This window comes from Leptonotus elevatus, chromosome 13 (assembly GCF_054856555.1).
Source record: "Leptonotus elevatus isolate MCC_2025b chromosome 13, RoL_Lele_1.0, whole genome shotgun sequence".
Lineage (NCBI taxonomy): Eukaryota > Metazoa > Chordata > Actinopteri > Syngnathiformes > Syngnathidae > Leptonotus > Leptonotus elevatus.
Window position 1 is genome coordinate 15,838,133 of NC_141251.1, and position 24,172 is coordinate 15,862,304.

At 37.8% G+C, this 24,172-nt stretch overlaps 1 protein-coding gene across 3 annotated transcripts in view; it reads right to left on the bottom strand.

Annotated features, from left to right (window-relative positions):
* LOC147163988 (uncharacterized) overlaps nucleotides 1-24,172 on the bottom strand; it is a 120,516-nt gene that overhangs the window by 65,994 nt on the left and 30,350 nt on the right. For 2 of the 3 annotated variants that reach the window (XM_086092935.1, XM_086092937.1), the window contains 4 exons: nucleotides 21,995-22,030; nucleotides 20,091-20,120; nucleotides 19,950-19,976; nucleotides 19,584-19,637 (listed from right to left, as the gene is read on the bottom strand). In XM_086092935.1, the coding sequence (XP_085949061.1) occupies nucleotides 19,584-19,637; nucleotides 19,950-19,976; nucleotides 20,091-20,120; nucleotides 21,995-22,030 (147 nt within the window). The remainder of the gene's footprint in view (nucleotides 1-19,583; nucleotides 19,638-19,949; nucleotides 19,977-20,090; nucleotides 20,121-21,994; nucleotides 22,031-24,172) is intronic. The other variant, XM_086092936.1, reaches the window with a different exon arrangement.

Sequence of the window (24,172 nt, forward strand, 5' to 3'; positions counted from 1 at the left end):
CAGTCAGCTCACTTAACAGTGGCCATCAGATGAGAGTTTACAGTCTTCTGACAGAAACTGTTTTTCTTATTTTTATTTCTATTCCTTTTTTTTAATATTCATCTCACTGTTAGTGGCTTAAATACACACTAAATGCTCAAATTTTGCTGAGTAAGGTCTGACCAAAAATGATCTTAGTTTTTCTCTATCACGTAAAATGTTTTAGCTATGCAATCCTCGTTGTCTTAAAAATAATCTAAAATAAATGCGTATGTAAATAAAACACTAAGATGAAATCGTTGCAGACTTTGGACAGTGTAAAATGTACCTTACAACGGTATGCTCATGGTTTCAAGTTTAAGAGAAAAGCCAGCACTAATCCTCTTAATTCCTATAATGCTTGCTAAGTCTAACTTTCTGTTTGCAGATATTGATACTGACCTGGCACAAACAAATCTTAATCAGCTCTTCTTACTACAATCTGACTACAGACTTTGGTTTATCTGGAAGTTAAGTTGTGAAGAGAAAAAATGTGACGTGTTAGAAAAAAAAAATGACTGCAATTTTGGAATCAGCATGGCAGCATTAAAGCGGAAGTCACCCCCCCCCACCCACCCCAAAATAAATAAATAACACTTGACAATAGTATGTTCTATTTTCACTTAAGAAGAAACATATCGAAGCCTTCCAAAGCACACATAAAATCTGCTTAATCTAAAACGATATTCAGTGAATTCACGTTTTTTTCTTTTTTTCAAAAATGTATATAAAAAAAACTGACTGATTACAAAAGTACATGCGCAAAGACAAAATATACAAAACATAAAACAACAAACACAACATTAAAGCAACAAAAGCAACATTTTAACATACGTTACACAATAAGTAGTAGGTATGTATAGTACACCAAAAAAGTAGTAGCTAGTATACAACTAATATATCATGATTATTAATAACAAAGGTTATTATAGTAATTATTAATAGTGAACACATTGAATAGTGTGCCTTATGCATATATTGTCATACTTTTACATATACATATATATATTTTCCTGATCAATAGCAACAATACTAATAATAACACAATAATAATAATAACATCAACCAATGTTACTTTTCATTGAGAAGCACTTCTTCTATACTTTTCAAAAATGTTGATTTGATATTTCCTTTTGAACTGGTCTGTTTGGACTTTGTTGTAAATCAGTTCTCAGCCTTTTCAAAATTTAAACTCCAGAAACAGATTTACAAAAACTCTTCAGTGTTGTTCTTGAATACTTTGTCTTTAAGTTATGAATTCCCCTCAAACCATAACCTCCCTGTGTCTCTGAAAACTTATTTTTGATATTGCCTGGCAGTACATTATGTCTAGCTTTATACACCAATTGTACAGTATTGAATTCCACAAGGTCAACATTTTTATAGTTTTAGATTGTAGAAACAATGTATTGGTGTGGTGGAGATATCCTACATTATGGACTGCTCTTAAAGCTCTTTTTTTGCAACAGAAACAAAAGGTTGTAATGATTTCATGTGTTTCCCCACACTTCTGAACAATAATTTCAATATGGTAATACTAGAGAGTAATACAGTATGTGTAATGATTTCTGGTGGAGAAAATGTTTGACTTTGGTCAGAATGGAGATGCATTTAGAAAGTTTGGATCCAATATATTTAATGTGTGGTTTCCAAGAGATTTCATTATCAAAAATTACCCCAAGGAATTTAATCTAATTTACTCTTTCTACATCTACACCTTCAATTTGCAATTTTACGTAGTTCCCTATTATTTTTTTTCCTTTTTTTTTTTTTCTTTTTTTTTTTCCTAAGAGCTCAGTATTGTTCATTCGGAAATGTCATCATCATTGCTCTTTTTTTTTTTTTTTTTTTTAAATACATATATATATATATATATATATATATATATATATATATATATACACACATACATATATATATATATATATATATATACATACATACATACATATATACATATATATATATATTTTTTTTTTTTGTGTGTGTGGGTGAGTATGTGTATGTGCGTGCGTGCGTGCGTGCGTGCGTGCGTGTGTGTATTTGTTAGCTCACCAGAAAACCTATTAGAAAAAAATCTCATACCGTTCACCTAAATCGAACACCAGGAGACCCGAGGGGACCGAAGAAAACCAAGGAAGGTGAAATCCAGCACCGACCAGACACCCCCCACCAGAACTCCTCCCCAGCCCAAGAAACATCCAGAAAACATAAACATAAAATCAGGGAGGCCTCAAGAGACCAACGGAGAGACAGAGAAAAGGAAGGAAGGACAGACAAAGCCGCGTGAGATCCGCAGACACCAGCCTCCACCGATTCAATAACCTGAGGAGGAAACAGATTGTGTCTGAGTTTCGGTAGATGCTGGTGTGGTGGATCTGGCATGCATGAAAATCTCCACCAAAGAGGGGAGCCGTCGACCCCCGCCGGAACAGAGCAAGCGCAACACCTCAGGGCCCCCCAGGCCGCGGCAGCGCCAAAGGACGACCCCCGGGCCCCACCAGGGCCACCGGCTGGAGAGCAAACCCAGGAGCAGGAGCGCCCCCCGCCCCAACACGGCCCGCGCCCCCGGCCCAACGCAGCAGGACGGGGCACTGCAGGCCCACCAGGCACCCCACCGGCCCCCAAACCCCGCCCCCCCCCCACGACCCCCCGCCCCCCATCCACCCCCGCCACCCACCCCAACCCAGCCCCAGCCGCCCCCAATCCCCCAGACACCCCCACCCCCAGCACCCCCCCACCCCGCAACCCCCACCACCGCCCCCCCCAACAAAGCCGCCCCCCCCCCCCCCGACCCCACCCCGACCAACCGGCAGCCCCCCAACAACTGGAACCAGTTAGCCGTAGGTTTAAATGGAATCATTGAGAAAAAATAGTTTATTTTGGGTAAAACTTTCATTTTAATAGTGGCTATTCGTCCTATTAGAGAAATAGGAAGATTATTCCAGCGCTCCAAGTCACTATAAATGCTATCCAGAAGTGGAGTGAAATTTAAATTAACTAAATCAGTTAATTTAGGTGAGATTTTTATGCCTAAGTATTTTAAATTACCTATAGGAAATGAGTAGTATGGGTCCTGGCTTGCAGGGTTCCATGAATTTTCTGTAATAGGTAGAAGTGTTGATTTTGTCCAGTTAATAGAATAGTCTGATAACTGTGAATTTAGTTATTAAGTTAAATACTTCCCCTAATGAAATAGCAGGCTTTTCTAAATAAAGTAAAATATCATCGGCATATAGATTAATTTTATGTTCTGTTACCCCAGAGTGAATTCCTTGAATCATTCTTTCCTGGCGTATGGCTAATGCAAGCGGTTCAATAAATATTGCAAATAATAAAGGTGACAGTGGGCATCCCTGTCTTGTGCCTCTCTGTAGAGTAAAACTCTTAGATATAATCCCATTAGTAGTAACAGTAGCTTTAGGAGAATCATATAATACTGACACCCAGTGAGTAAATGACTTCCCAAAGCCAAATTTATTTAAAACAGCAAAGAGGAAGGACCAGTTAACTTTATCAAAAGCTTTTTCTGCATCCAATGATATAATAACTGCCTTTTTATCATGCCGCTGTGACATACTAATAAGGTTAAAGAGCCTTCTAATATTATTAGTAGAGTGACGCTCTTTAATAAAGCCTGTTTGGTCGCTATGAATGATTGTCGGGATTACTGTTTCTAATCTAGATGTAAAAGCCTTAGTGATAATTTTAATATCAGTGTTAATTAGTGAAATCGGACGGTAACTTGATGGAAGGGTGGGGTCTTTTTCTGGCTTTAATAAAAGTTTAATTGCTGCTGTATTCATGTGTGGGCGTATGTGACCATTAGTTTTAATTTCTGTTACTACTCTTAAGAATAGTGGAGCAAGCATTGACCAGAAGTGCTTTAAAAATATAGCCGGATAACCATCCGGGCCGGGTGCTTTGCCATTTGGCATACTATCTAGAGCACTGTACAACTCGTTTATAGTAAGTGGTGCATCTAACATATCTTTATATTCAGTAGTTACCTGAGGTATACTTAAGCTACTGAGGAATGCCTCAATATGCTCTGGGTTAGGTTTATTAGTTTCTGAGTATAAGTTGTGATAATAATTATAAAAAATTTGATTAATTTCTTCTGGTGATTGTGTACATTCACCAGTTGTACCTTTAATAGCCGTTATAAGCGATTTTTCCCGATTACGTTGAAGTTGGTTTGCAAGAAATTTACCTGATTTGTTATTATATTCAAAGTTGTTGTATCTCAATTGTTGTATTATAAACTCTGTCTTTTTAGTTAACATATCGTCTAACTGTATTTTTGTATTTTGTAAGTCAGTCCATATTTGGTTATTTGGGTTTATTGCGTACTCATCCGTCAGTTGTTTAATTTTATCTTCCAAGTCTTTTTCTAATTTTTGATCCTGTTTCTTTTTATAAGATGAATATGATATAATTTTACCTCTAATTACTGCTTTCCCGGCTTCCCAGAGAAGAGCTGGAGATAGGTCTGGAGAGTCATTTATTTCCAAAAAGTCTGCCCATTCTTTTCTTATAATTTTGTCAAATTCTGCGTCGTTTAGTAGTGAGATGTTAAAACGCCATGTAGGTGGTGGTTTAAAGGTATAATCAACTTGTAGGGAAAGGGAGACTGGTGCATGGTCGCTAATAATAATAGGATGTATTTTTGTAACGGTTTTATCAGCAATAGAATTATTTGTAAGAAAAAAATCAATTCTTGAAAAGGACCGGTGCACAGCGGAAAAGAAGGTAAATTCCTTCTTATTTGGGTTTTTAAGTCTCCAGCTGTCGACGAGGCCAAAGTCATCCATATATTCCCCTATTACTTTTGTGGATTGTGATCGCCTTATACATGTTGTTTTATTAGAACGATCTATTAATGGATTTAAGGTTGTGTTAAAGTCTCCTCCAATAATAATAGTAGAGTTCGCTGCTAATTCAAACAGCTTAGAGAAAAATTCATGGAAAAAAGCCGGATCATCATTATTAGGGGCATATAAATTACAGAATGTATATATTTTATTAAATATAGTCACCTGAATAATAATGTATCGGCCCTCTGGGTCTGTTATTGTATTATTTAGAGTAAAGAGTAAATTCTTATGTATGAGTATACAGACTCCCCTTTGTCTACTGTTATAAGGGGCAGAGTACGCTTGGCTAAAATTTTTATCAATAAGTAATTTTTCTTCAGATTTTTGTAGGTAGGTTTCTTGTAGGAGGCAAATATCTGCTTTTAATTTTAAGAGATGGTCTAAAGTTTTTATTCTTTTTGCCTGTGAGCGAGCGCCACAAACATTCCAGGAAACCAGAACTAATTTATGCATACAAATAATATAAACACAGTCCTATGTATATATCTGTATAGGCCATTTGCCACCACTGGCATGTTATAGGATAGAATCAAAGTGGTTAGGTGATTTATATAGTTTGTATAAAATATGAGGTAACGTATAAGGTAACATGTAAGGTAATGTGTAAGGTAACGTGTAAGGTAACGTGTAAGGTAATGTGTAAGGTAACGTGTAAGGTAACGTGTAAGGTAACGTGTAAGGTAACGTGTAAGTAAATAAAACAGTGCAAAAACGAGTAGGGCGGTGAAAGTGAAGGAAATTAACAGGGGATTAAACATAACAATACACCAGTAACCCCAGCGAGATTTTTTTTTTTTTTTTATAAATATACTTTAGATATAGTTGTGTATTAATATTATATTTATAATATAGCCTAAACATAATAAGTATTCATGTTTTTGGTTTTATAACCACATATACAGTATATGTATACACCTAGTAATCAAACTAAGTTTAGTTCCACCAATGCTAATTAGAACAGCCAGGGAGTGGAATTGGGGTTCCGGAATAGTTGGCCATCGATATATAACTTATCAACGGCTATCGTAGTCCGTTTACCCTCCTGCCTATTTTGTTTCATTATAGGAAACAGTACCTTTCGCCGCTCATTGATCTCTCTCGGGAATTGATCATTCATTCCAAATGAGGTCCCTTTAAGCTCCCGTCCTTTACTTTTAACAAATAATTTCTGTTTAAAATGCTCAAACTTGGCAATAATAGGACGGGGTTTGTTGCCTATTTTAACATTAGCAAACACAACTAATTTTGTCTTGTTTAAATTTATTGCTAACTTGTTTTTATCAAGCCATCTTTTTACTTTCTTAAATTCTGAGGCAATTTTATCCAAATGAAGCTGAATTTTCTCACCATTAACTAAAATAGTTGTGTCATCTGCAAATAACACAAACTTTAATAAATGAGACACATTGCACACATCATGAATATACAATATAAACAATTTTGGCCCCAACACTGGCCCCTGGGGGACACCACATTTCATGTCCACACATTTTGATTTAAATTCCCCCAACTCCACAAACTGTTGTCTTTCTTGTAAATAACTTCAGATCCAATTCAAGGCTGTATCCCTAATATCATAACGCTCCAATTTACTAATGTCTGCAGCACGACATGTCAAACTAATGTGAAATGAGCTCCTGGCAACTGTGAAATGTATACTCATACTTCCAGCACTTCTTCTGGGAAATGTCAGAAAAACGCAATGCAGGAACCACAGCTTGACTTGCTCCTCATTATGGCCGCAATTAGAGATAGATGGTGCAAAGTGCCGACTTTTGACTGCCCCATGCTGGATGCCATCTCAGGACACTGCACATGCTGGGGGAACGAGCCCGGCCACTGGTGCTTGCAGAGATCCCTTGCACTTTGCAAAAAGCTTCAATAAAATAGGATTTGTTCCAGTTGTTTACTGAGGGTTAAGAGGAGAGGATGGGGCAAGAAGAGAACGGCAAAGCCGACAGCTGCCTGGCAGGGGCTCAAATGCAGCTTAGCATTTTACCATTCTGACTGGCACACAATGCTCCTCTTTAACTCGCAGCCATCTAAATATTCAGGGTGGTATAAAGAGACGGCTGACACCGCAGCCAACGTAAGACACAGCTCAGTTGGCCGAAATTGCGCATAGTCTCCTGGCTGAAGCTTTCCATGAAGCCGTTTTTTTTTGCTCCCTGAGATCCAGTCATGCAGTCCTTGCGCATGTGCCACTAGATGGCAAGCTAGCTTCATCGCAAAGCCAGTCCGGGTGCCTGGAAGCTCTCTTTTCAAGAGGATGGATGGCCTCAATGCATGAATGTATGATGCATGTTGGGTAACATCTCTAATTAGGCAGTGCGGCAATTAGACTCTGAATAATGTACAGTCAAGGAGATTGGTCAGAAGGGGGCTGAAAAAGAATAAGAGGCAATAGGAGGCGGGGGAAATTGTGGGAGAACACCAACAATTGTTTTTGTGTAAGCTCACACACAAAAGGGACACAGGTGGGTTTATAAAAGAGCAGCTTATCATTGGGCAAAATATATTACTGAGCATCTTGAGAAAACTTCCGAGCTCTTGCAACTGCCGCGCAGCAGGCACACACCAAACAGAGCCGTAGGCAAACAGGAAATGCAGACAGTGGATGTCTAGAGGAACAAAGCCAATGCAGTCCCATGGGCGTCTCTTTTACAACAGCCACATATTCAGTGATGAGGTTTAAGAGCTCATTGACTTTAACAACTGCTAAGGAGAGGAAAGGGGGGGTGATGATATTACGGGAATTTGCATTTTTATGCGGAGAAGATGATAAATCTACATGAAACTATGAATTAGATGAATGTCTTTGCAGCGTTTCAACGCAAGCTGTTTCGGGTTGCCTGTTTGCCTTTAGAACGTTCTCAGCCCCTAATGGATGCCGTTATTAGTATTGGCGAGAAGAAATTTCACAGTCTCATCTGGACTTTTGGCTGCATTATTCATCCAGATTGCTCCCTTCCTATGTTTACAGAGTGTGGGTGTTTCATTAATGTGTTCTCCAATAAGTGAAGAGGACAGGCTGAAAGATCTACTTTGAATAAACCCTGGTTCATTTTACCAACCAAATATTTGAGGTCATACAGAATGCACTATGCAAAGATCCACAGGGTGCACTGTAGCGAGTCTTGTGCTTCATATTGCTCACCACGCATAACAGATTACACTAAGGTCCCCCCATACTACCGTCTGTATGATATCAGGCCAGTGCAATTGCTGCTTCCAAGCATGCCATTACAGTGGACGCAGGCAAATGTGACTAAATTGGTCGCGGGCAGGATAAGAGGATGAAAGATCGGACAACCTCCCACTACCACGCCTCTGTGTGTTCTGCAGTGTGGGCTGCATCGTCTCCCCAAACAACCTCGAAACCCTCCGCCCCCGCCGTCAACCATCCTGCACTTCTGCGCGCCCTCCCTCCGCCTTTTGGCCGAGGCAACAGTTCCGCATAAACACAGCTTACTGAGGTCGCATGCATCAATCCGTGCCTGGTGCATCTGTAATGCCCTTTTGAAAGTACATTCTCAGCATTTCCTTGCCTTCACCTTAAAAGTGACCCAAAATGCCACCAGAGCATCTTTGCACATAGCTAGACAGTTTGGCGCCAGCCAAAGCTCATTGTTAGGATGACTGCTGCCATGGTGTGAAGCACGAAACCTGGAGGAGTCACGGAGGCCACTCGCCCTCTGCCCGGCGACATATCGGCCAGGTTTAGAATCAGGTTGTGCATGACACTCAAAGTAGGCGTTGTTAAACTCAAGCAACGATTGGTGGATCGATTATGGAGCAGGGAGGACAGACGCAATACACGTCACGACCATTGTCGCCTTCTGGTGACAACCTCTTAAGTCCCATGTGTCTATTATGTAAATAATCATTCAGTAACTGTCCTTCACAAATCCTACTTGGAACTACACATCCCCATTCATGTATGTTTTGAAGACAAGTCATGACTCACGACATGTACAAAGGAGCTATTTAACCATGAATCAATGCCTAGTAAAATATCAATGTGATGTTCAAATTGCATTGAAAGGTTTGTTGAAAGTGCAGTTTAATTGTTATAAGATGAAAAAAAAAAACATAAATGACTGACTGGTAAGCCAATATACAGTTTGTACACATACAGTATGTCCTCAATCAGATTGTAGAAACATTCCAAAATATTAAACAAAGACACAGTGATTTGGTTGTGAAAAGATAGATTTATGCTAAAAAATGCCTAACAAGAGTTGTTTCAAACATGGTTTATAAAATGATTGCCAATTGAACAGTTACATTACTTTTGACCTGTGGAGCAAACGCAGCTAACATCAACAGCTCAGCATCTAATCATAATATTCAGGTGTTTTTGGGGAGCTAAACCCTAGATGTCCAAATTTTGTTTTATGTAACCCGTGGGTGGTATTTTATTTTGAAATAGCCCAGTCAGAACCATCAAAAAGCCCAAAACGGGTCACAATACTGCCCAAAATGTGCATATCTTTATATCTGCTGGGTTTTTTTTTTCACTTAAATATACCAATTATTTACTCTAAAAAAAGTTATAAACGTCACTTTTACTAATTAATTTTTTCAGTCTTGTGAAAATGCAAATTCACACAGATGTCAATCACACTGTCGTCATAGCGATTCTTTCGCAATCAAAATAATTAAACCGTTAAATGTGTGTTTTCGTCATACAGGAACTCAAACTACTTCCTGCTTCCGCGTCTGCTGCGGTCACCACAATGCAAGCTGAGTTTTCTGGCGGCATATTTCCAATATTTCAATTTGTGACTGGCGCAAGGTAAACAGCCCAGCCAGCTTCCAATAGCTGCTGGGACTGAGCAAAAAAGGTTCGGATAATGATGAGTACACCGTCTTATTTACAGCTGTTTAACTGTCAATCAAGATAGATTTAGCATTATCAAAAGTAATAACACAACCAGATTGAATAAAGATTACATTTATTATAGTTCGCAGTGAGAATTTATTGTACATTTGATTTTCAGCAAAATTGTAGTGTCCCCGATTTTAATTTGGAAAATCAGCTTGCTGGCATTAGAGGCTAGTGGCTAGCAGCTAGCATTGAGTGCTCGGCTATTTTTCAAAGATAGTTTAATAGGGGGAAATGAATATGCTCACTTCGCCCAACATTGCAGCCCCCTGTGATTGATAAATTATTCTGTTACATAAAATCTTTATTCCGGGAACGAAATATTAATCAGAGTACCGTGAATTCAGCATTGCTGGCACATATAACTTATTCGTGCTGCTAGCCCTTTGCAGGGTATTACAAAATATCTGGTATGATTTGGAAAAAGTCATTTAAAAGACCAGTTTTAGGTGGAATAACTCAATAATTGTTGTGTCCTTGTGCGGTGCCTCTCTGATGCCTGAAGTGTCACAAGGTCTAAGATCTACAGTATGAATGAAGGCCATGATGCGGACAACAACAGCAAAGTTGTCCAATGCTCAAAGGATGCGTTGACCCACATTACCCCTGTCTGAACAGCTCTTTCTCTCACACGTGCGCAATCACACAACAAAAGGTGGCAAACAATGTGCAATCAAAGTGGTGCTCTCTATGTCTTGCCCCCTTCGCATTCGCTCCTGTAATTAATGGGCCAATTAATGTGTGTTTATTCTGGACAACCGCAGATGTAGTCGTACTGGACCTCTCTGGGAACGGCGAGGAATCAGACAGATAAATCAAAGCTCGGTGCATCTGTCCTTGTGAGTGCCAAACGTTTCCCCCGTAACCTTCCTCTTTCCCAGCGGTCCTAATGTGAGACTGCTTCATAGCCAATCAGGTCAAACCTTTGTTTCATCCCCCCCTCCCAATGTACTTGACATTGACAAGATTAATTGCCTTGTGCACTGGGCAAATGTGTTACCTCCTGGTGTAATACAGGTGTCAGAAGTGTGACTCTCTGGATTTCCTCAGTATGAAATTCAAGGAGATAAGAATAACCTGTTCCATTTTGCCCAACGAAGAGTTGACGAAATCACCCTCCCCCCCCCCAACCAGGCTTGTAAACTCTCACAGGGTGTAAATCATGCCATAAAGTCTCAGCTGTGAGCTCTGCTGACCTGTAATTTTTCTCTCTCTCTGTGTTAGTATGTCACTGAGCTTCAACAACCCACATCCAAACTGTAACTACACATGTACTGTATATCACGCTACTGTATTCAAATGCATCTACAAGGGTAAAAATTATTGATATGATCATCAACTGCATCTGACATTTTGATAATAATAAAAAAAAGCATCAAAGGAATTTTTATGGTACACCATCATGAAGTATATAATTAACATTGTGATCTAGATCACCCACTTAAGTGGTCAATAATATTGATGGACCAGGCAGGACAACTCTTGTGTGTTTAGCCAGAGCAACAATGATAATAATAATAATAAAGAGTTATACAGGGTTGGGCCTTCTTTGGGGCGTGTTAAACATGGAATATAATAGAACCACTGAATCACGATACGGCCATTTTACAACTACAAATTAGAAGAATAGAAAATTAACATTATTTTTATGCAATTTTAACAAAAATGCTATCATGGGATATATAGATATTTCTTTAAAATTATTTCTGATTGTTTTTTTGGTGGCAATTTGAGGTATGAAAAGTACTAAACACTACTAGTAGTGCAGGTACTACTTGATATTGGTATGGGTGACTACTCAAGAGTTGAGTACTTGTACTGGTATCAGTCTGAAAAAAAGTGGTATTGAACATCTCGAATATAATGCAACAAAAATACGTACATTTATGTATGAATAGCTACAATAATATAATTTTTCAATCATTTCAATTTTCTTTCCTTCCTTTTTCAATGTGAATTAAACTATTCAGATGACCTTGATGAGAATATAACTTCCAACAGAGTTTTGGAAATGTTATGAGTTGAACATGAAGCATCACAGCTGCATTAATGTAAGTGATGTAATTTACTGTTGCCCAAATCAGCCGCAACCTCCCATGGTGAGCGTCTGGCAGGAAGGTTGGCGTTGCCACCAGGGACTCGTTACCTAATAATCCGGCCCTGCAGGTGTTCCCCGTAGAGGTCAACAATCTGTAAGCGTCACATCGCAGCTCAACGTCTACCTCCGGGAAAACCACAACCATGGGGTCCACTGCTCCCAGATCAAGTCTTTCACTGTGGCACTGACTAGTGCCTACTTTGGCATGCACTTGCCAAGACCATAACATATTGAATGAACACTTCATAAAATGATATCAACACATTTGCTTGAATGTCTGTTAAAGGAGATTCATTTGGGACCAGCATACTTTAAATTATAAAATCCTTCTGCCTTCCGAAAACAAACGACTAGTAACTAGAAGATGGCAAATGAACATAAATAAATCGGAATTCGATACCACTTATACTTTTCATATATAAAATTTCCCTCAAAAAAACAATGACAGGACATTTTAAAGAAATATCTATTCTTCTAAATTCAAATTTCTAATTACTAATCATAAAACGGCCACAAGAGGGTGGTCAATACTGGTATTGGTTGCTGCCGCAGTTGTCGATACTTTGAAATAAGGCTTGCTGTCTTTTTTTTTTATGAAAATTTTACCCTGGTAAACTTGTTATAATTGTTTGACAAGTGTAAAACAAAATGCACTAAATGAAAAGTAATGCTAATCACCTTGACATGAAACTTGAATTTGTGTAATACTATAGTGGCTAACTTAAAACAATTATTGTAATGGAGTTTTACAGTGTTGTATTTTGACACTGGAACGGATTCTCTGTTTTTACTATTTCTTATAAGGGAATAAAATGAAATACAAACAAATCAGAGCTAAATAGTTTGATCAGGCTCTAATATAATCGTTAATATAACCTAAGCTCAACAGGCAACAAGCAAAAATGCAGAAGCCGCGTGTACAAAATTTAGTACGCCTCATCACTGAATATCTTGTCAAATCACCTTTATCACCAATAACTTCACATACACTGTAAATCTACTGTGCTGCATCTCATCTCACTGTATCTCAGAAAGCTTATTCACAAATTAATTTTGCGGCAAAAGAAAATGCGTTGAACAGTTGGCAAGAAAGCGATATAAGTGAAAGATTACACACTCTAGTTGTTCCCGTGCTGGTATAAAAAAGAAACATTTGAGTAGAGGATCAGTGTCAAGAAGACAAACCACCTTTGACATGTGTCGACACAAGGTCACAGACAGGAAATGTGGGAAAAGAAAATATAAGGGGTTTAGACACAGCTGTCTCAGGTTTTCAGCAAGTGGCTGAGATGGAAAAAGTAAACACAACTATCACTTCCAAATGACAGCTATTACCACTCTCTTCTTGGACAAGTCCGGCTCCCAAACGCAGACGACATAGATTTCATTTCAACTTTTTTTGACAGATTGTATCCGCATCATTTTAAAATACTCCAGCAGCTGTTGTGGAAGGAAGTTTCGATTTTTGGCCTCGGGGGGAGAAAAGAGAAACTGATATGATTGCTAAACAAAAACAAAAAATGTGCATGAGGTATTAAATGAATTGGTGGCAGCTTTTGAATGTGCACTAAATGTAAATGTTGGATGACATTTCACGCATTGAGCTTCTAGTGCGGGCCTCACACATGAGTAAGCAGCCTTATACAAAAGTTACAGTGTGTGAATGCACAGAAAACAAAGTCTAAACTAAAATTAATAACTCAGCTATGTTTTCGCGTGTGACAGAATGAAAATAAATCAATTGTAAACTTGAGATCAATTGTACTTTCTGCAATGCAATCTGTCAAGGCCCTGCTAGTTGAAGGGCTAGCTTATCCAAGCAGCTAAACATTCTACAGAGTCCAGGTGTGCAGTGAAGTTTTCTTTTTATATTGTGAAACTGCAACAAGAAACATAAATTAACATTTGCGCTACATACACATGAATGATCATAAGACAACAAATGTAATTAGCATATGCTAACTATTAGCGATCGCGATTAGCATTTTAAATTGACAAACGTCTACAATTCGGCACACATCTAAGCGGTGCATGCTTAGTATGCATAGTTGTTCCATAAATCACTTAGATTTATGGATTTATGTTAGAAAAAATCGATTTGGCAATATATTGCGATATTACAGCGCGCAATTCTCGAATCGATTCGATATGCGGCCGAATCGATTTTTAAACATAATTTTTTTTATGGGAATATTACATACACAACAAAACGTCTTACTTAGGGTTAGGAGTCACACATTAAGCATGGAAGAATGTTATATTAATGGAACATTAAACCTTAATATTTTATTTCAGTGCTGTTCAAACATGAAACAGACTGCAACCTGTTTGTTAAATGCAGTGGCTCAGTTATAAGCCTGAAGTTTCAGATAAATAAATACATTTTCATACAAATCTTACAGTATAAATGTACAAGTTTACTGATGAGTATTTTCTAAATTTGAGTAAAAAAAATAGCAATAGTCAATTTATAGATTCGTATCGGGATTAATCAATATTGAATCGAATCGTGACCTATGAATTGTGATACGAATTGAATTGAACGAGGCAATTCACACCCCGACTTGAACAAGAAAGAACTGCAAGGAAACAACAGTGGAGTTGTCCGCTAGTTCCATTAAGATCAATTACTTTTGGTTCCTGAATTCTTCTTCTACTACTACTATTTCTACACACGCAAATAACATTAACCACTAGGTGGTGCACCGACACAACTTAATCACTAGGTGGTGTGCTGACACAATTTACAAACTAAAAACGGTAAACATAACACAATCAATTGGTAATAATTGTGGACATGTTTTTATGTTGTTATGACTGATTATCTGCCGAGCTGATTATCGACATTTTGATGAAGGCTGCGGTAAGAGCTCCCGGCACCTGCCTATTCTCCATTATGTCTACAATTAAAAGAAACACCATCATGTTGAAAATGTAAGTCATGAAAAAATAAAATGTGTCTATTTCTCTGTGTTATCATTTGCAAATCAAAGTAGCTACTTTACTCCTTTAGTGAAGCTAAAACAATTAGTGTCGAACAGTATTTAAATAAATAAATGAGTAAGAGGTTAACCGCTGCATAATTCATCGGGGGACATCTATTGACAGAGTAGGTTGCAGTCCTCTGTTTCCTCTAGGGCTCGTTCGAGTTTCATCATTTTTCCACAGCTTTGCAAAGTGCAACTAGAGGATGTCTCTTGAGTACAAAAAGTACAGTTCCAACTGTCCAAAAGTTGAACTTTTCTAAGAGACAATGCACCAAAATATATGTTTTATGGTCCGACAGCATTTACTGGATGGCTACTGTATATATAAATCTTTACTTGGTGTTAAATAGGGATTAAAAATCCAAGAACCACATTGAAATTGCAGATTCCTTTGGATGATTTTTTAACAAGTAGTCACAGGAGCAGGCTGCCTCTCCCAGAGATGTGAATACAATATGACTGAACCACCACTATTCTGTGCCAACGAGCAAACAGTTGTTCGGAAACCTGTGAATCAAGCTTGACATTCTTGTGTATTTCGCCTTAAGGAAGCACATGCAACAACCAAGCAAGGCTTGTCAGTCTTGCTTGGTACCAAGAATATTTTGCTGCCATACGTTTCCAAATATTTCTACCATAAAATGTCACCTTAAGAGTGTATGCAAACATGACTTGATCTCTTTGTCACAATGCCAGTGGTGACAAATATGCACAACTCGGGGTTTTGCTATCTACAGTATTTCTACAACTGATACTTTAGAAAAGTCCACAGTTTGACTATTTACTATCGAAACTGCATCACATTTTAGTGAACTTAAAACATAGTTAGTGAAAAGGTGAAAAGCCATAAAAAATAGATAGTATATTTGTGGACACGTCTTAGATTATTGATGATAATTTAAGTTAAGTGAAGAGAACTCAAAAGACTGACCAATTCTTAACCCTCTTGTAAGGTTGGTTTCTCAGGAACAGAAACAATGCCCCCGGGTCAATTTGACCAATTTCATTGCAAATATTTAAAATTAACCTTTTTTTTGTTCAACTAAAGTCTCATCACAAAATACTACTACCAGTATTTGTAGTTAGAACTTTGAAATGGGTAAGTTTGACACTGGCTATGTTGAATGTTCCAAAAGCTGAAGATAACGAATTATAGCGCATGATTAACAGTTTTGAATGCAAAATATGTTGAACCATTTTACTGATGAAGTTGCATTGCATAAAACTATCAATTAGTAGCTCTTAAACTTTAAAATGGGTCAATTTGATCAAAGCTAGGTTTAATGTTCCAAAAGCATTCCGATAAACAATTAACATTTAATTGAAAATATGTCAAAGTGAACCATTTTAAATGAGAAATTTCACTATAACATTTAAAAAAAAATTGAACTTCAAAATAGGTCAGGGATTCCGATAATCATTTTCAATGAAGTGAACCATTTTAATTGTCTGTTGATGAAACTGTTTATACTTTTTCATTCACTCTTAAAATGGGTGAATTTGACCCAGAATGTTTAACATTCCAAAACCAACACATTGTGAAGGCTTAATATTTACTGTTTTCATTTAACGTATGCCGAATTGAACCTTTTCTTCTACAGTAGTCTGTTGATGTGAAGTCATAGCGGGAAAAAAACAAAAACAACTATGTTGGGTCTGTTTGACCCGGTATATGCAAAATTTTCCAACAGCATCCTGAGAAACCTTCTTATAGCTACTTATTAACTGTTTTCATATGAACCTTTTATTGTCTGTTAAGCTAATATTTGTGCTTTAACTTGAGAGTGGGTCATTTTGACCCACAGCATGTCAGGAATGTTAAAGAAAGACTCAAACTTTGTGTTAAAGGTCATGATTAGTTTTTGTTTGTTTGTTTCTACTTCTTTTCCCTTCACCTAGCTGCCAGCCTAATGTTGTATGAACACACTGTTACACACTCGAACAACTAAAATAAATAGCATTCATTCTGCACACCGACTCAAACCTTACTGAACATCTCGTGATAGCAATACACAACTTAGCAGCCCACCATGGCTCCCTAATCTTCAGATGTCTTGTTCCATGTACTCCCAAAGGCTTTGTTTGGCTGCCATTATGTGTCACTTCCTTCCATTACAGATAAAAACCAAGCCACATCACCATTAATGGCGGTGTGAAATGTGGTTGCGACACTGTACATTCTCATAAATTTCTAGAGAATTGGAGAGGCCCTTACCTCTACCCCGACCAACGTAAGTGGTCATCCATCATGATAATAAGATAAAATCCAGATTCTGTGTCAAGACATTGGTTGACTGTCCTTGCTGCATAGTATGCTTCTTTAAACCTCAAATTATGGGAGAAGGGGACACCGGCAGCATGTCCCCCACCACAATGTCCTCCACATCTCCTTGAAGCAACTCTTAAGTGGCTTAGAGTGGTCTTATTTCCCTCCACAATAAATTGAAGTGGACAGCGTAAGAGTCGTTCTGACTTGAATGTAAGGCCCTTTGAAAGCTTTCCACTGCCGGCTATTTTATGAAGGATGTGGTGTGGTCAGGTCAGCGCCCGTCAAAATATTCTGCGTCATTTTGGCACGGCTATGACTCTTAGCTGAACCAATGAGTTGCAAGAGTGGGCAGGAGTCGCTAATTAGGTGAGAGTCTCTTGCTGTATCAGCTCGACCGCGAGTGATCCCCTGATAATGATACACGTCCACTCTAGTAAAACAGGCTGACAGGTTGGTCGACATGTGACTCCTAAAGCTAAAAATAATCAGAAATCACAGCACATTAACAGTTATTATAGCTGAATAGTCAGGTAAAAGTATACCAGGATTGTGTCGCTGGCAATAAAATGGTTGCGCTACTCATTGAATACTTTTAAAAAGTACGACAACATTTTTGTGGGCAAAGTCCCCTTAAAAGAACTCAACTCACCAGTGTCACAGGTTGCCAGAGGAATCCTTTCCCACGCCTCCATGATACCATCATTTGTGGGTGTTAAATTGAACTCTCAAAAAGTAATTTTAACATTTTCAGAGTTAAATGGTCTCCAGAGTAGTTGTTATTTCACAAAGTTGATCACCTAGAGTTAGATTAACTCTACAGAGTGTTAGATCAATTCCACCTTTGCACCAACTGACATTCAAACAAAAGGATTTTAGGCCAATGAATAAATTTTCATAACTTTCAGTCTGGGTAAACTTTTAAGAAGTTAAACTAACACTGACAGAGAGAAAGCAGATGTGTCTAAGAAGAGTTCCTTGTCTACTGCAGTAGCGTTAATTTAACTCTCCTTAGTGAGTTAAAATGTACTCTCTCTCCCAGTGTTAAATTTAAGTATTTTAAAAGTGGTGATTTAACTTGGGAGAGTGTGGAGCTATAAACTCTGAAAAAGCGTTAAAATCAACTATGTGTGATATTCATTTCTATAGAAATGTATATATGTAAATGTATCCCATGAAGCATCCTCCAGTTAATTATGATACTGTACCATTAAAGTTTTTCAACAAAAGAATGATGTGCCAATTATAAGATAAGTTCAGTCATTTCCATTATAAGGAATATATATGGTCAGAGATCACAATTCACAACTTAAAAATGTGTGAGATACCATTTTAGGCCATGTTGAAAACTAATATTAAAAATTCTGTTATGAACACACAATATTTGAATATGAGCAGGGGGTGCCTAACTGCCTCAAAAAACAAAGCCAATTGTGTTGACCACAAACGCTCGCTAAAAACCGATCCAGTGTCCTCGTGTGTTTAGCTATTGAGAGATAACACAGCTGAGGAAAAGCTCATAAATTTTTAATGCTGTTGGAACACATTTGGGGTGAAAACAGAAGGCTGGCATTCTTGAGATACTTATGTCCAGATGTCTCAAGGTTTATGTGTCACTTTGGCTTTTTCTTAATCTGGAAACATTTGCCTGGCCTACTAAATGCTGCGGAATCATGCTACATATTCCGCATTTTACTTGAAGGAAAGCCAACTGTTTAGTGCTGTTTTGTCCATGCTCTGTAAACACGAATATCCTTAAGTATCTATTTTGGGAAGAGCAGCAGAGGTATTCATGCCAAGTTAATGACGCTCAACACAAAAGGACATCACCTGTCCTTGGAGGGTGCATGTCAGCTGGGATGTCAAGGAATAATAACATCCCTGCTGTCAGGAAAACATTCAGCCCAGTGTGATGTCATTATGTAACATGGCAACACCATAATTTCATTTCAATTACTTTGTATATCCAGTGGCTTTTGTAGATTAAAAAATGGCAGGACACTAACCACTTGGGTTAGCTACATATCAATAAAACTACACCACAGTACTTGACCAAAATGGCTCATATTTTGGTCTAGTGGTGGAATGGTCTACAACCTAATCTATGCTCTGTATCAAGTATAGAATAAAACTTTAAATAATAATACAAAATATATATTCCTGAATGAAAAGCATTGGACTCAAATTCCACCTACTACACACCGTCACCCTCTGGACCGACATGTAAACTTTTCATTCATTCTTGTGATGCTTGTGTTTGTTGCTGTTTTTTATTGTTCTTGTGTGACCACAGGAGCATACGCATCATCTTCCTTCCCCACAAAATAAATACAACAACCGAGTTGCTGTTTGGCCATTTTGCCACACAGGTCCCAGCCTCCCCACCCCCAACAAAATCTGTTCAACCACGAGGCCGGCCATACAACTGATGGACTTTGTGTTTACTCACCCTTTTGCCTTCTGTGCCCGCTTCCCCTGGCTGGCCAGGCATCCCATCCAGTCCCTTAGGGGAAAATATGGATTGGAGTGAATCAGGTGCTCCATTCATATATTGCTTTTTGAAGAAAAAAAAAAAGCAGTCCAGAAAGACACCTGACAGGCCAATAAACAACTAGTGGGAATGATCCCATGTATAGGTATTTCCCATTCCAATATAGCAGTTTTTAAAAGACTTGGTTGATTCATAACGTATTTGCAAACGCTTTACAGATCCAATTTGTGTGTTAAAATTAATTGCTCTATTTGATTACGCTAGAGAAGACGGTACGTGTATGAGTGTCCTGTGTCATTGGATGGGTGATGTTTAATCAGTTACCTTCTCTCCTTTGTCACCACGGGGGCCCTGATTGTAAAAAGAACAAAAAAAAGTGCTCAGAGAAACAAAAAAATAATTAATTCATTAACATTTCTAATTAAAACCATCATGCTTTGCTATCAGCGAAAGAAAGTCAATTACCTGATCTCCTTTGTGGCACTCTTTGTCAGCCTAACAGTCAAAGAAAACAAAACAAGACAGTCATTTTGATTTTATAGCTAACATTTTCATACACGATATGGATAAAACATTGGCTGGAAGTGAAAATGGAAGTAATAATGTGGCTTTCATTAAATATGTGTCTTAATATTTTTCATGATGCAACAACATAAGCTGTAAAGTCCCACTAAGGCAAGACAACTGGTAACAAGGTAATTGGCCTTGGCTTCCATGACCCTGAGAGAGGTTGGAGCACAGTTATTACAATTCCCCAGACAGCCTGATGCCCACCACCCGGAAAGAGAAAACAGACGTTCATCCTCAGCCGGGCCACAAAATGGACACAAGGCCAACAGAACGTCTCAGTTTTCAAATACAAGCCAACGGAACGGTGTTCTGTTTCAATTGGCATCCAAGAGTCAAAAGCTGTTGACTTTTCTTGGAAACAGCTGCTGAAACGAACGCCCCCAAGCCCTCCGAATTAGTCAGAGGCCTTGTTCAGAGTTGGAAAGTTAACAAGATGACTAACAGCTTAAAGACACTTGAGGCTACAAGATTTAGGACAGCCAGTCACAGCTCATTCCTTCAACGCATGCACAATGGCGCATCTGATCGTACCTTGTAAGTTTCTAACCTTGCATACTCAGCACATAACTTTACAATCTATCACAGACATTTTGTCTGTTTTCAAAAGTGTAAATTCCATGCTGTGAGCTTCCCATTAGGAATGTGAAATATTCAGCTAATTTAACTTTCCAGAATTTTGTAAAACATGACACAAGAATTTCCCTTCATACATACTTTCCGTTGCAGATTCAACACAGCACACGAGTAGCAATATAATGTGCTACCTGGCAGACGAAGAACGCTAAAAATTGACATGAGCTCATCATCTCTGGCAGACGGTCATATCGAGGTGAAAAGTGATGAGGATTCTGAGGGCTCATGCCTGGCGGGGGCCTTAGAAAATCCATCCCGGTATTTTCAATTTACGCTTTTGAAAATTGACAACACTTTATCAAGAAATTACATGTTAAACTTGATTCAATTATTAATCATGGGAATTGCTCCTCACAGAGGGGTGAGGGAGTGAGGTTGCTACTTGATACCGATACTTTGTATAATTGTTTGTTACCCAATAAAACAACAATAATAATTTCAATGTGTTTTTTTCATAACATTTTTGTGTCAACTAATTGCATTATTTATTTTATTTTTTGAAGGATTTGTAAAAGAGCAAACCTGCGAAGGCACACTTCAATCTGAACACCGTATTTAAAATAATGAGATAAGTGTAACTATGAATACACAAATAAATACTGGTATTCATCCATTCATCCATTCTCTGAACCACTTATCACACAGGTGTGTTAGAGCCTAACCCAGCTGCACAAATAAATAATTAACATATAAATAATAATATAAATTACATTAAATATGAATTAATTCAACAAAATGACATCTTATTGGTCAAATGAACCATGCATTTGGTGACCAGGAAAGAAAAGCAAATACATAATGCTTAAATAATTAAGATAATTATGAATGAAACATGAATTTGTATATGTTTTTCTACAGCAGCATAGTCACATTTCTCACACAGCCTCTACACGTTCTAACAACTATACAAGTTACACATGCTTTTTTCTCATTTATGTTAATTTGGAAATTCAATGTGATGGCCTAACTCTTCTCTCAAAGTGTGAGTGCTCCGAGAGGCAGAGCAGGCTCCCTTTCTTTGAATTTACAAACGCTTTGCTGTCTGGATTGTACTAATTTGTAGATGACATAACATAGCATGTAACATATACTGATAGCATAGCATAGCATGTATATGGCATATAGAATAAACATTATGTGATGGGAGGACCGTATTGCAAACTTACAGGCAGCCCTGGAACTCCAGGCAGACCAATATCACCCTATGAACCAACACAATAATGATTAATGAAATGTCAGTCAATGATGAATGAAATATTGCAATGGCATACAGAACTAGTACATTATTAACTCATTCACTGCCATTGACGGCTATAGACGTCAAAAATTCATTTGAACTATTTCTATTAGTTTGATTTTTTTTTTTAACAAGAGCGTGAAAACCTAGAATTAGTTGTATTGTACATTTAGAACAGGTATAACATTTGTGATTAATAGCGAGTTAACTAGTGAAGTCATGTGTTTAATTACGATTGAGAAATTTAATCGCCTGACGTCCCTAATTTTTAATAATCTTTTCTTTTTTCTTTTTCTTTTAAATCGTGTCAGGCGATTTAAATTTTTGTTGGTAATTAACTGCATGACTTCAATAGTTAACTCACGATTAATCACAAATTTTATTTCTGTTGTAAATGTACAATAAAAAAAATCTAGGTTTTCATACTCTTGTTAACAAAAGTGTAAAAAAATGTTAAACTAATACAAATTAATTTTTGACGTCTATCGCCGTCAGTGGCAGTGAATGAGTTAATAGGGGAAAAAAAGCTCATGATTTTATTTTATTTTTTGCATTAAACTATAATTTTCGCTATCAAACTGTAATGTCAGCTAGAATAAGACTGGGGTAATAGCGCAACATATGCACAAAAAGAAAGCCCATTAAATTGTATTTACAGTGTGTGGTGAGATGAAACCTGTCAAAAAGACGTTTTCGCAGTCAGACAGGACAGATCGACTTGTGCCATTAAACGTGACAGCTTAAAACAAATAAAGTGGCACTATAGAGTGTGAAAGCTTTGCCGCATTACCAATGGACAGTTACGATAGCGTTGTTGACAGCAGCACAACAAAATCTAATCATTGTTTGCTCATGCTTTTGCCTCTCTCACTTAGTTTCCTCATCAAACACTGTCCAATAGTTTTGGAGATCTCTTTTAACACGAGTCAAAATGTGCTTCAGAACACCATGAACAAAATCAAATGGATCTCAAACAGAATGAAAGATAAAATTGTGCTTGTAGTTAATATCCATGTGTTATATCTGAGTGAATATCGCATTTGAAAAGATGCCTGCTGTGAACCATTCAAGGGGCTTATCATTACTTTATGCTTCGGAATTTGCCTCTTTTTTTTTTTTGACAGCGTCACCAGAAAAAAGTTCCTCATCAGCATAATAAGACCCCTTTGGGGTTCTCGTTCTCTGTTTTAAGATACTCACCAACCTAATTAGAACTTGAATGTGTGTAGACAAAACATTGTGCATGTGGTGAGCTGTCCCAAAACACAAGAGCCATTATGCTTCAATCAGGGAGAATTTTTTTTTAAATATAATAACACACAACTACCGGTAATCATACCAATAACATACATGGAGAAATATTACTACTGTGGGATGAACAATGCATTAAAGTACTCAACTCAAATTTAACCTCAGATAGTCAATCTTCATATCACATGATGCTGTTAAAGGCAATGGTGACAATTAAGCAATAGAACACACTAGAAACTTATTGCCTAAATAATACCTGAATCTTAATTACTTTTATTTTTGGATATAGCTCAGCTCTTCTATTGGATGCCACCATATGCAGGATGAAATATCAATGTTTTTAATGCAAATTAATTACCAACTTAACATTATTTTTCAAGGCAATTTAATAGAGATTACTATACAAATCGCTGCCGTCAGGCCGAAACCTCTTATGTCACAATTAAGTAAATGGCATATTTTTTCACAACTCCACACTATTCGTCAATCCACAGGTGTGGATCCTTCTCTAGCAGTGTTATAAACGAGCATTTGCCGGTGATGTAGTAGCTGCAGTTCAAGTGGGCTAACTAGCGGGCTAAGATCTTAGGATGCTAACCCATAATCTGCCGCTACTTTTAAGGCCTTCGAGGAGTGAGGTTTGACTAAGGTCATTTAACACTCCACGAGCGGGCATCCGTTACAAATGCACAATACACAGGCTCCGTTTATTGAACTTGGCTCATAAGTGACAAGTGTAAATGGAATAATGGCGTCGTTAGCTAGATTAGCATAGCAGCAGAGCTAACCAAATACACCACACATCAAATGAATGGGATAACAGAGGGTTCTATCATACAGTAGACATTTTAATGTC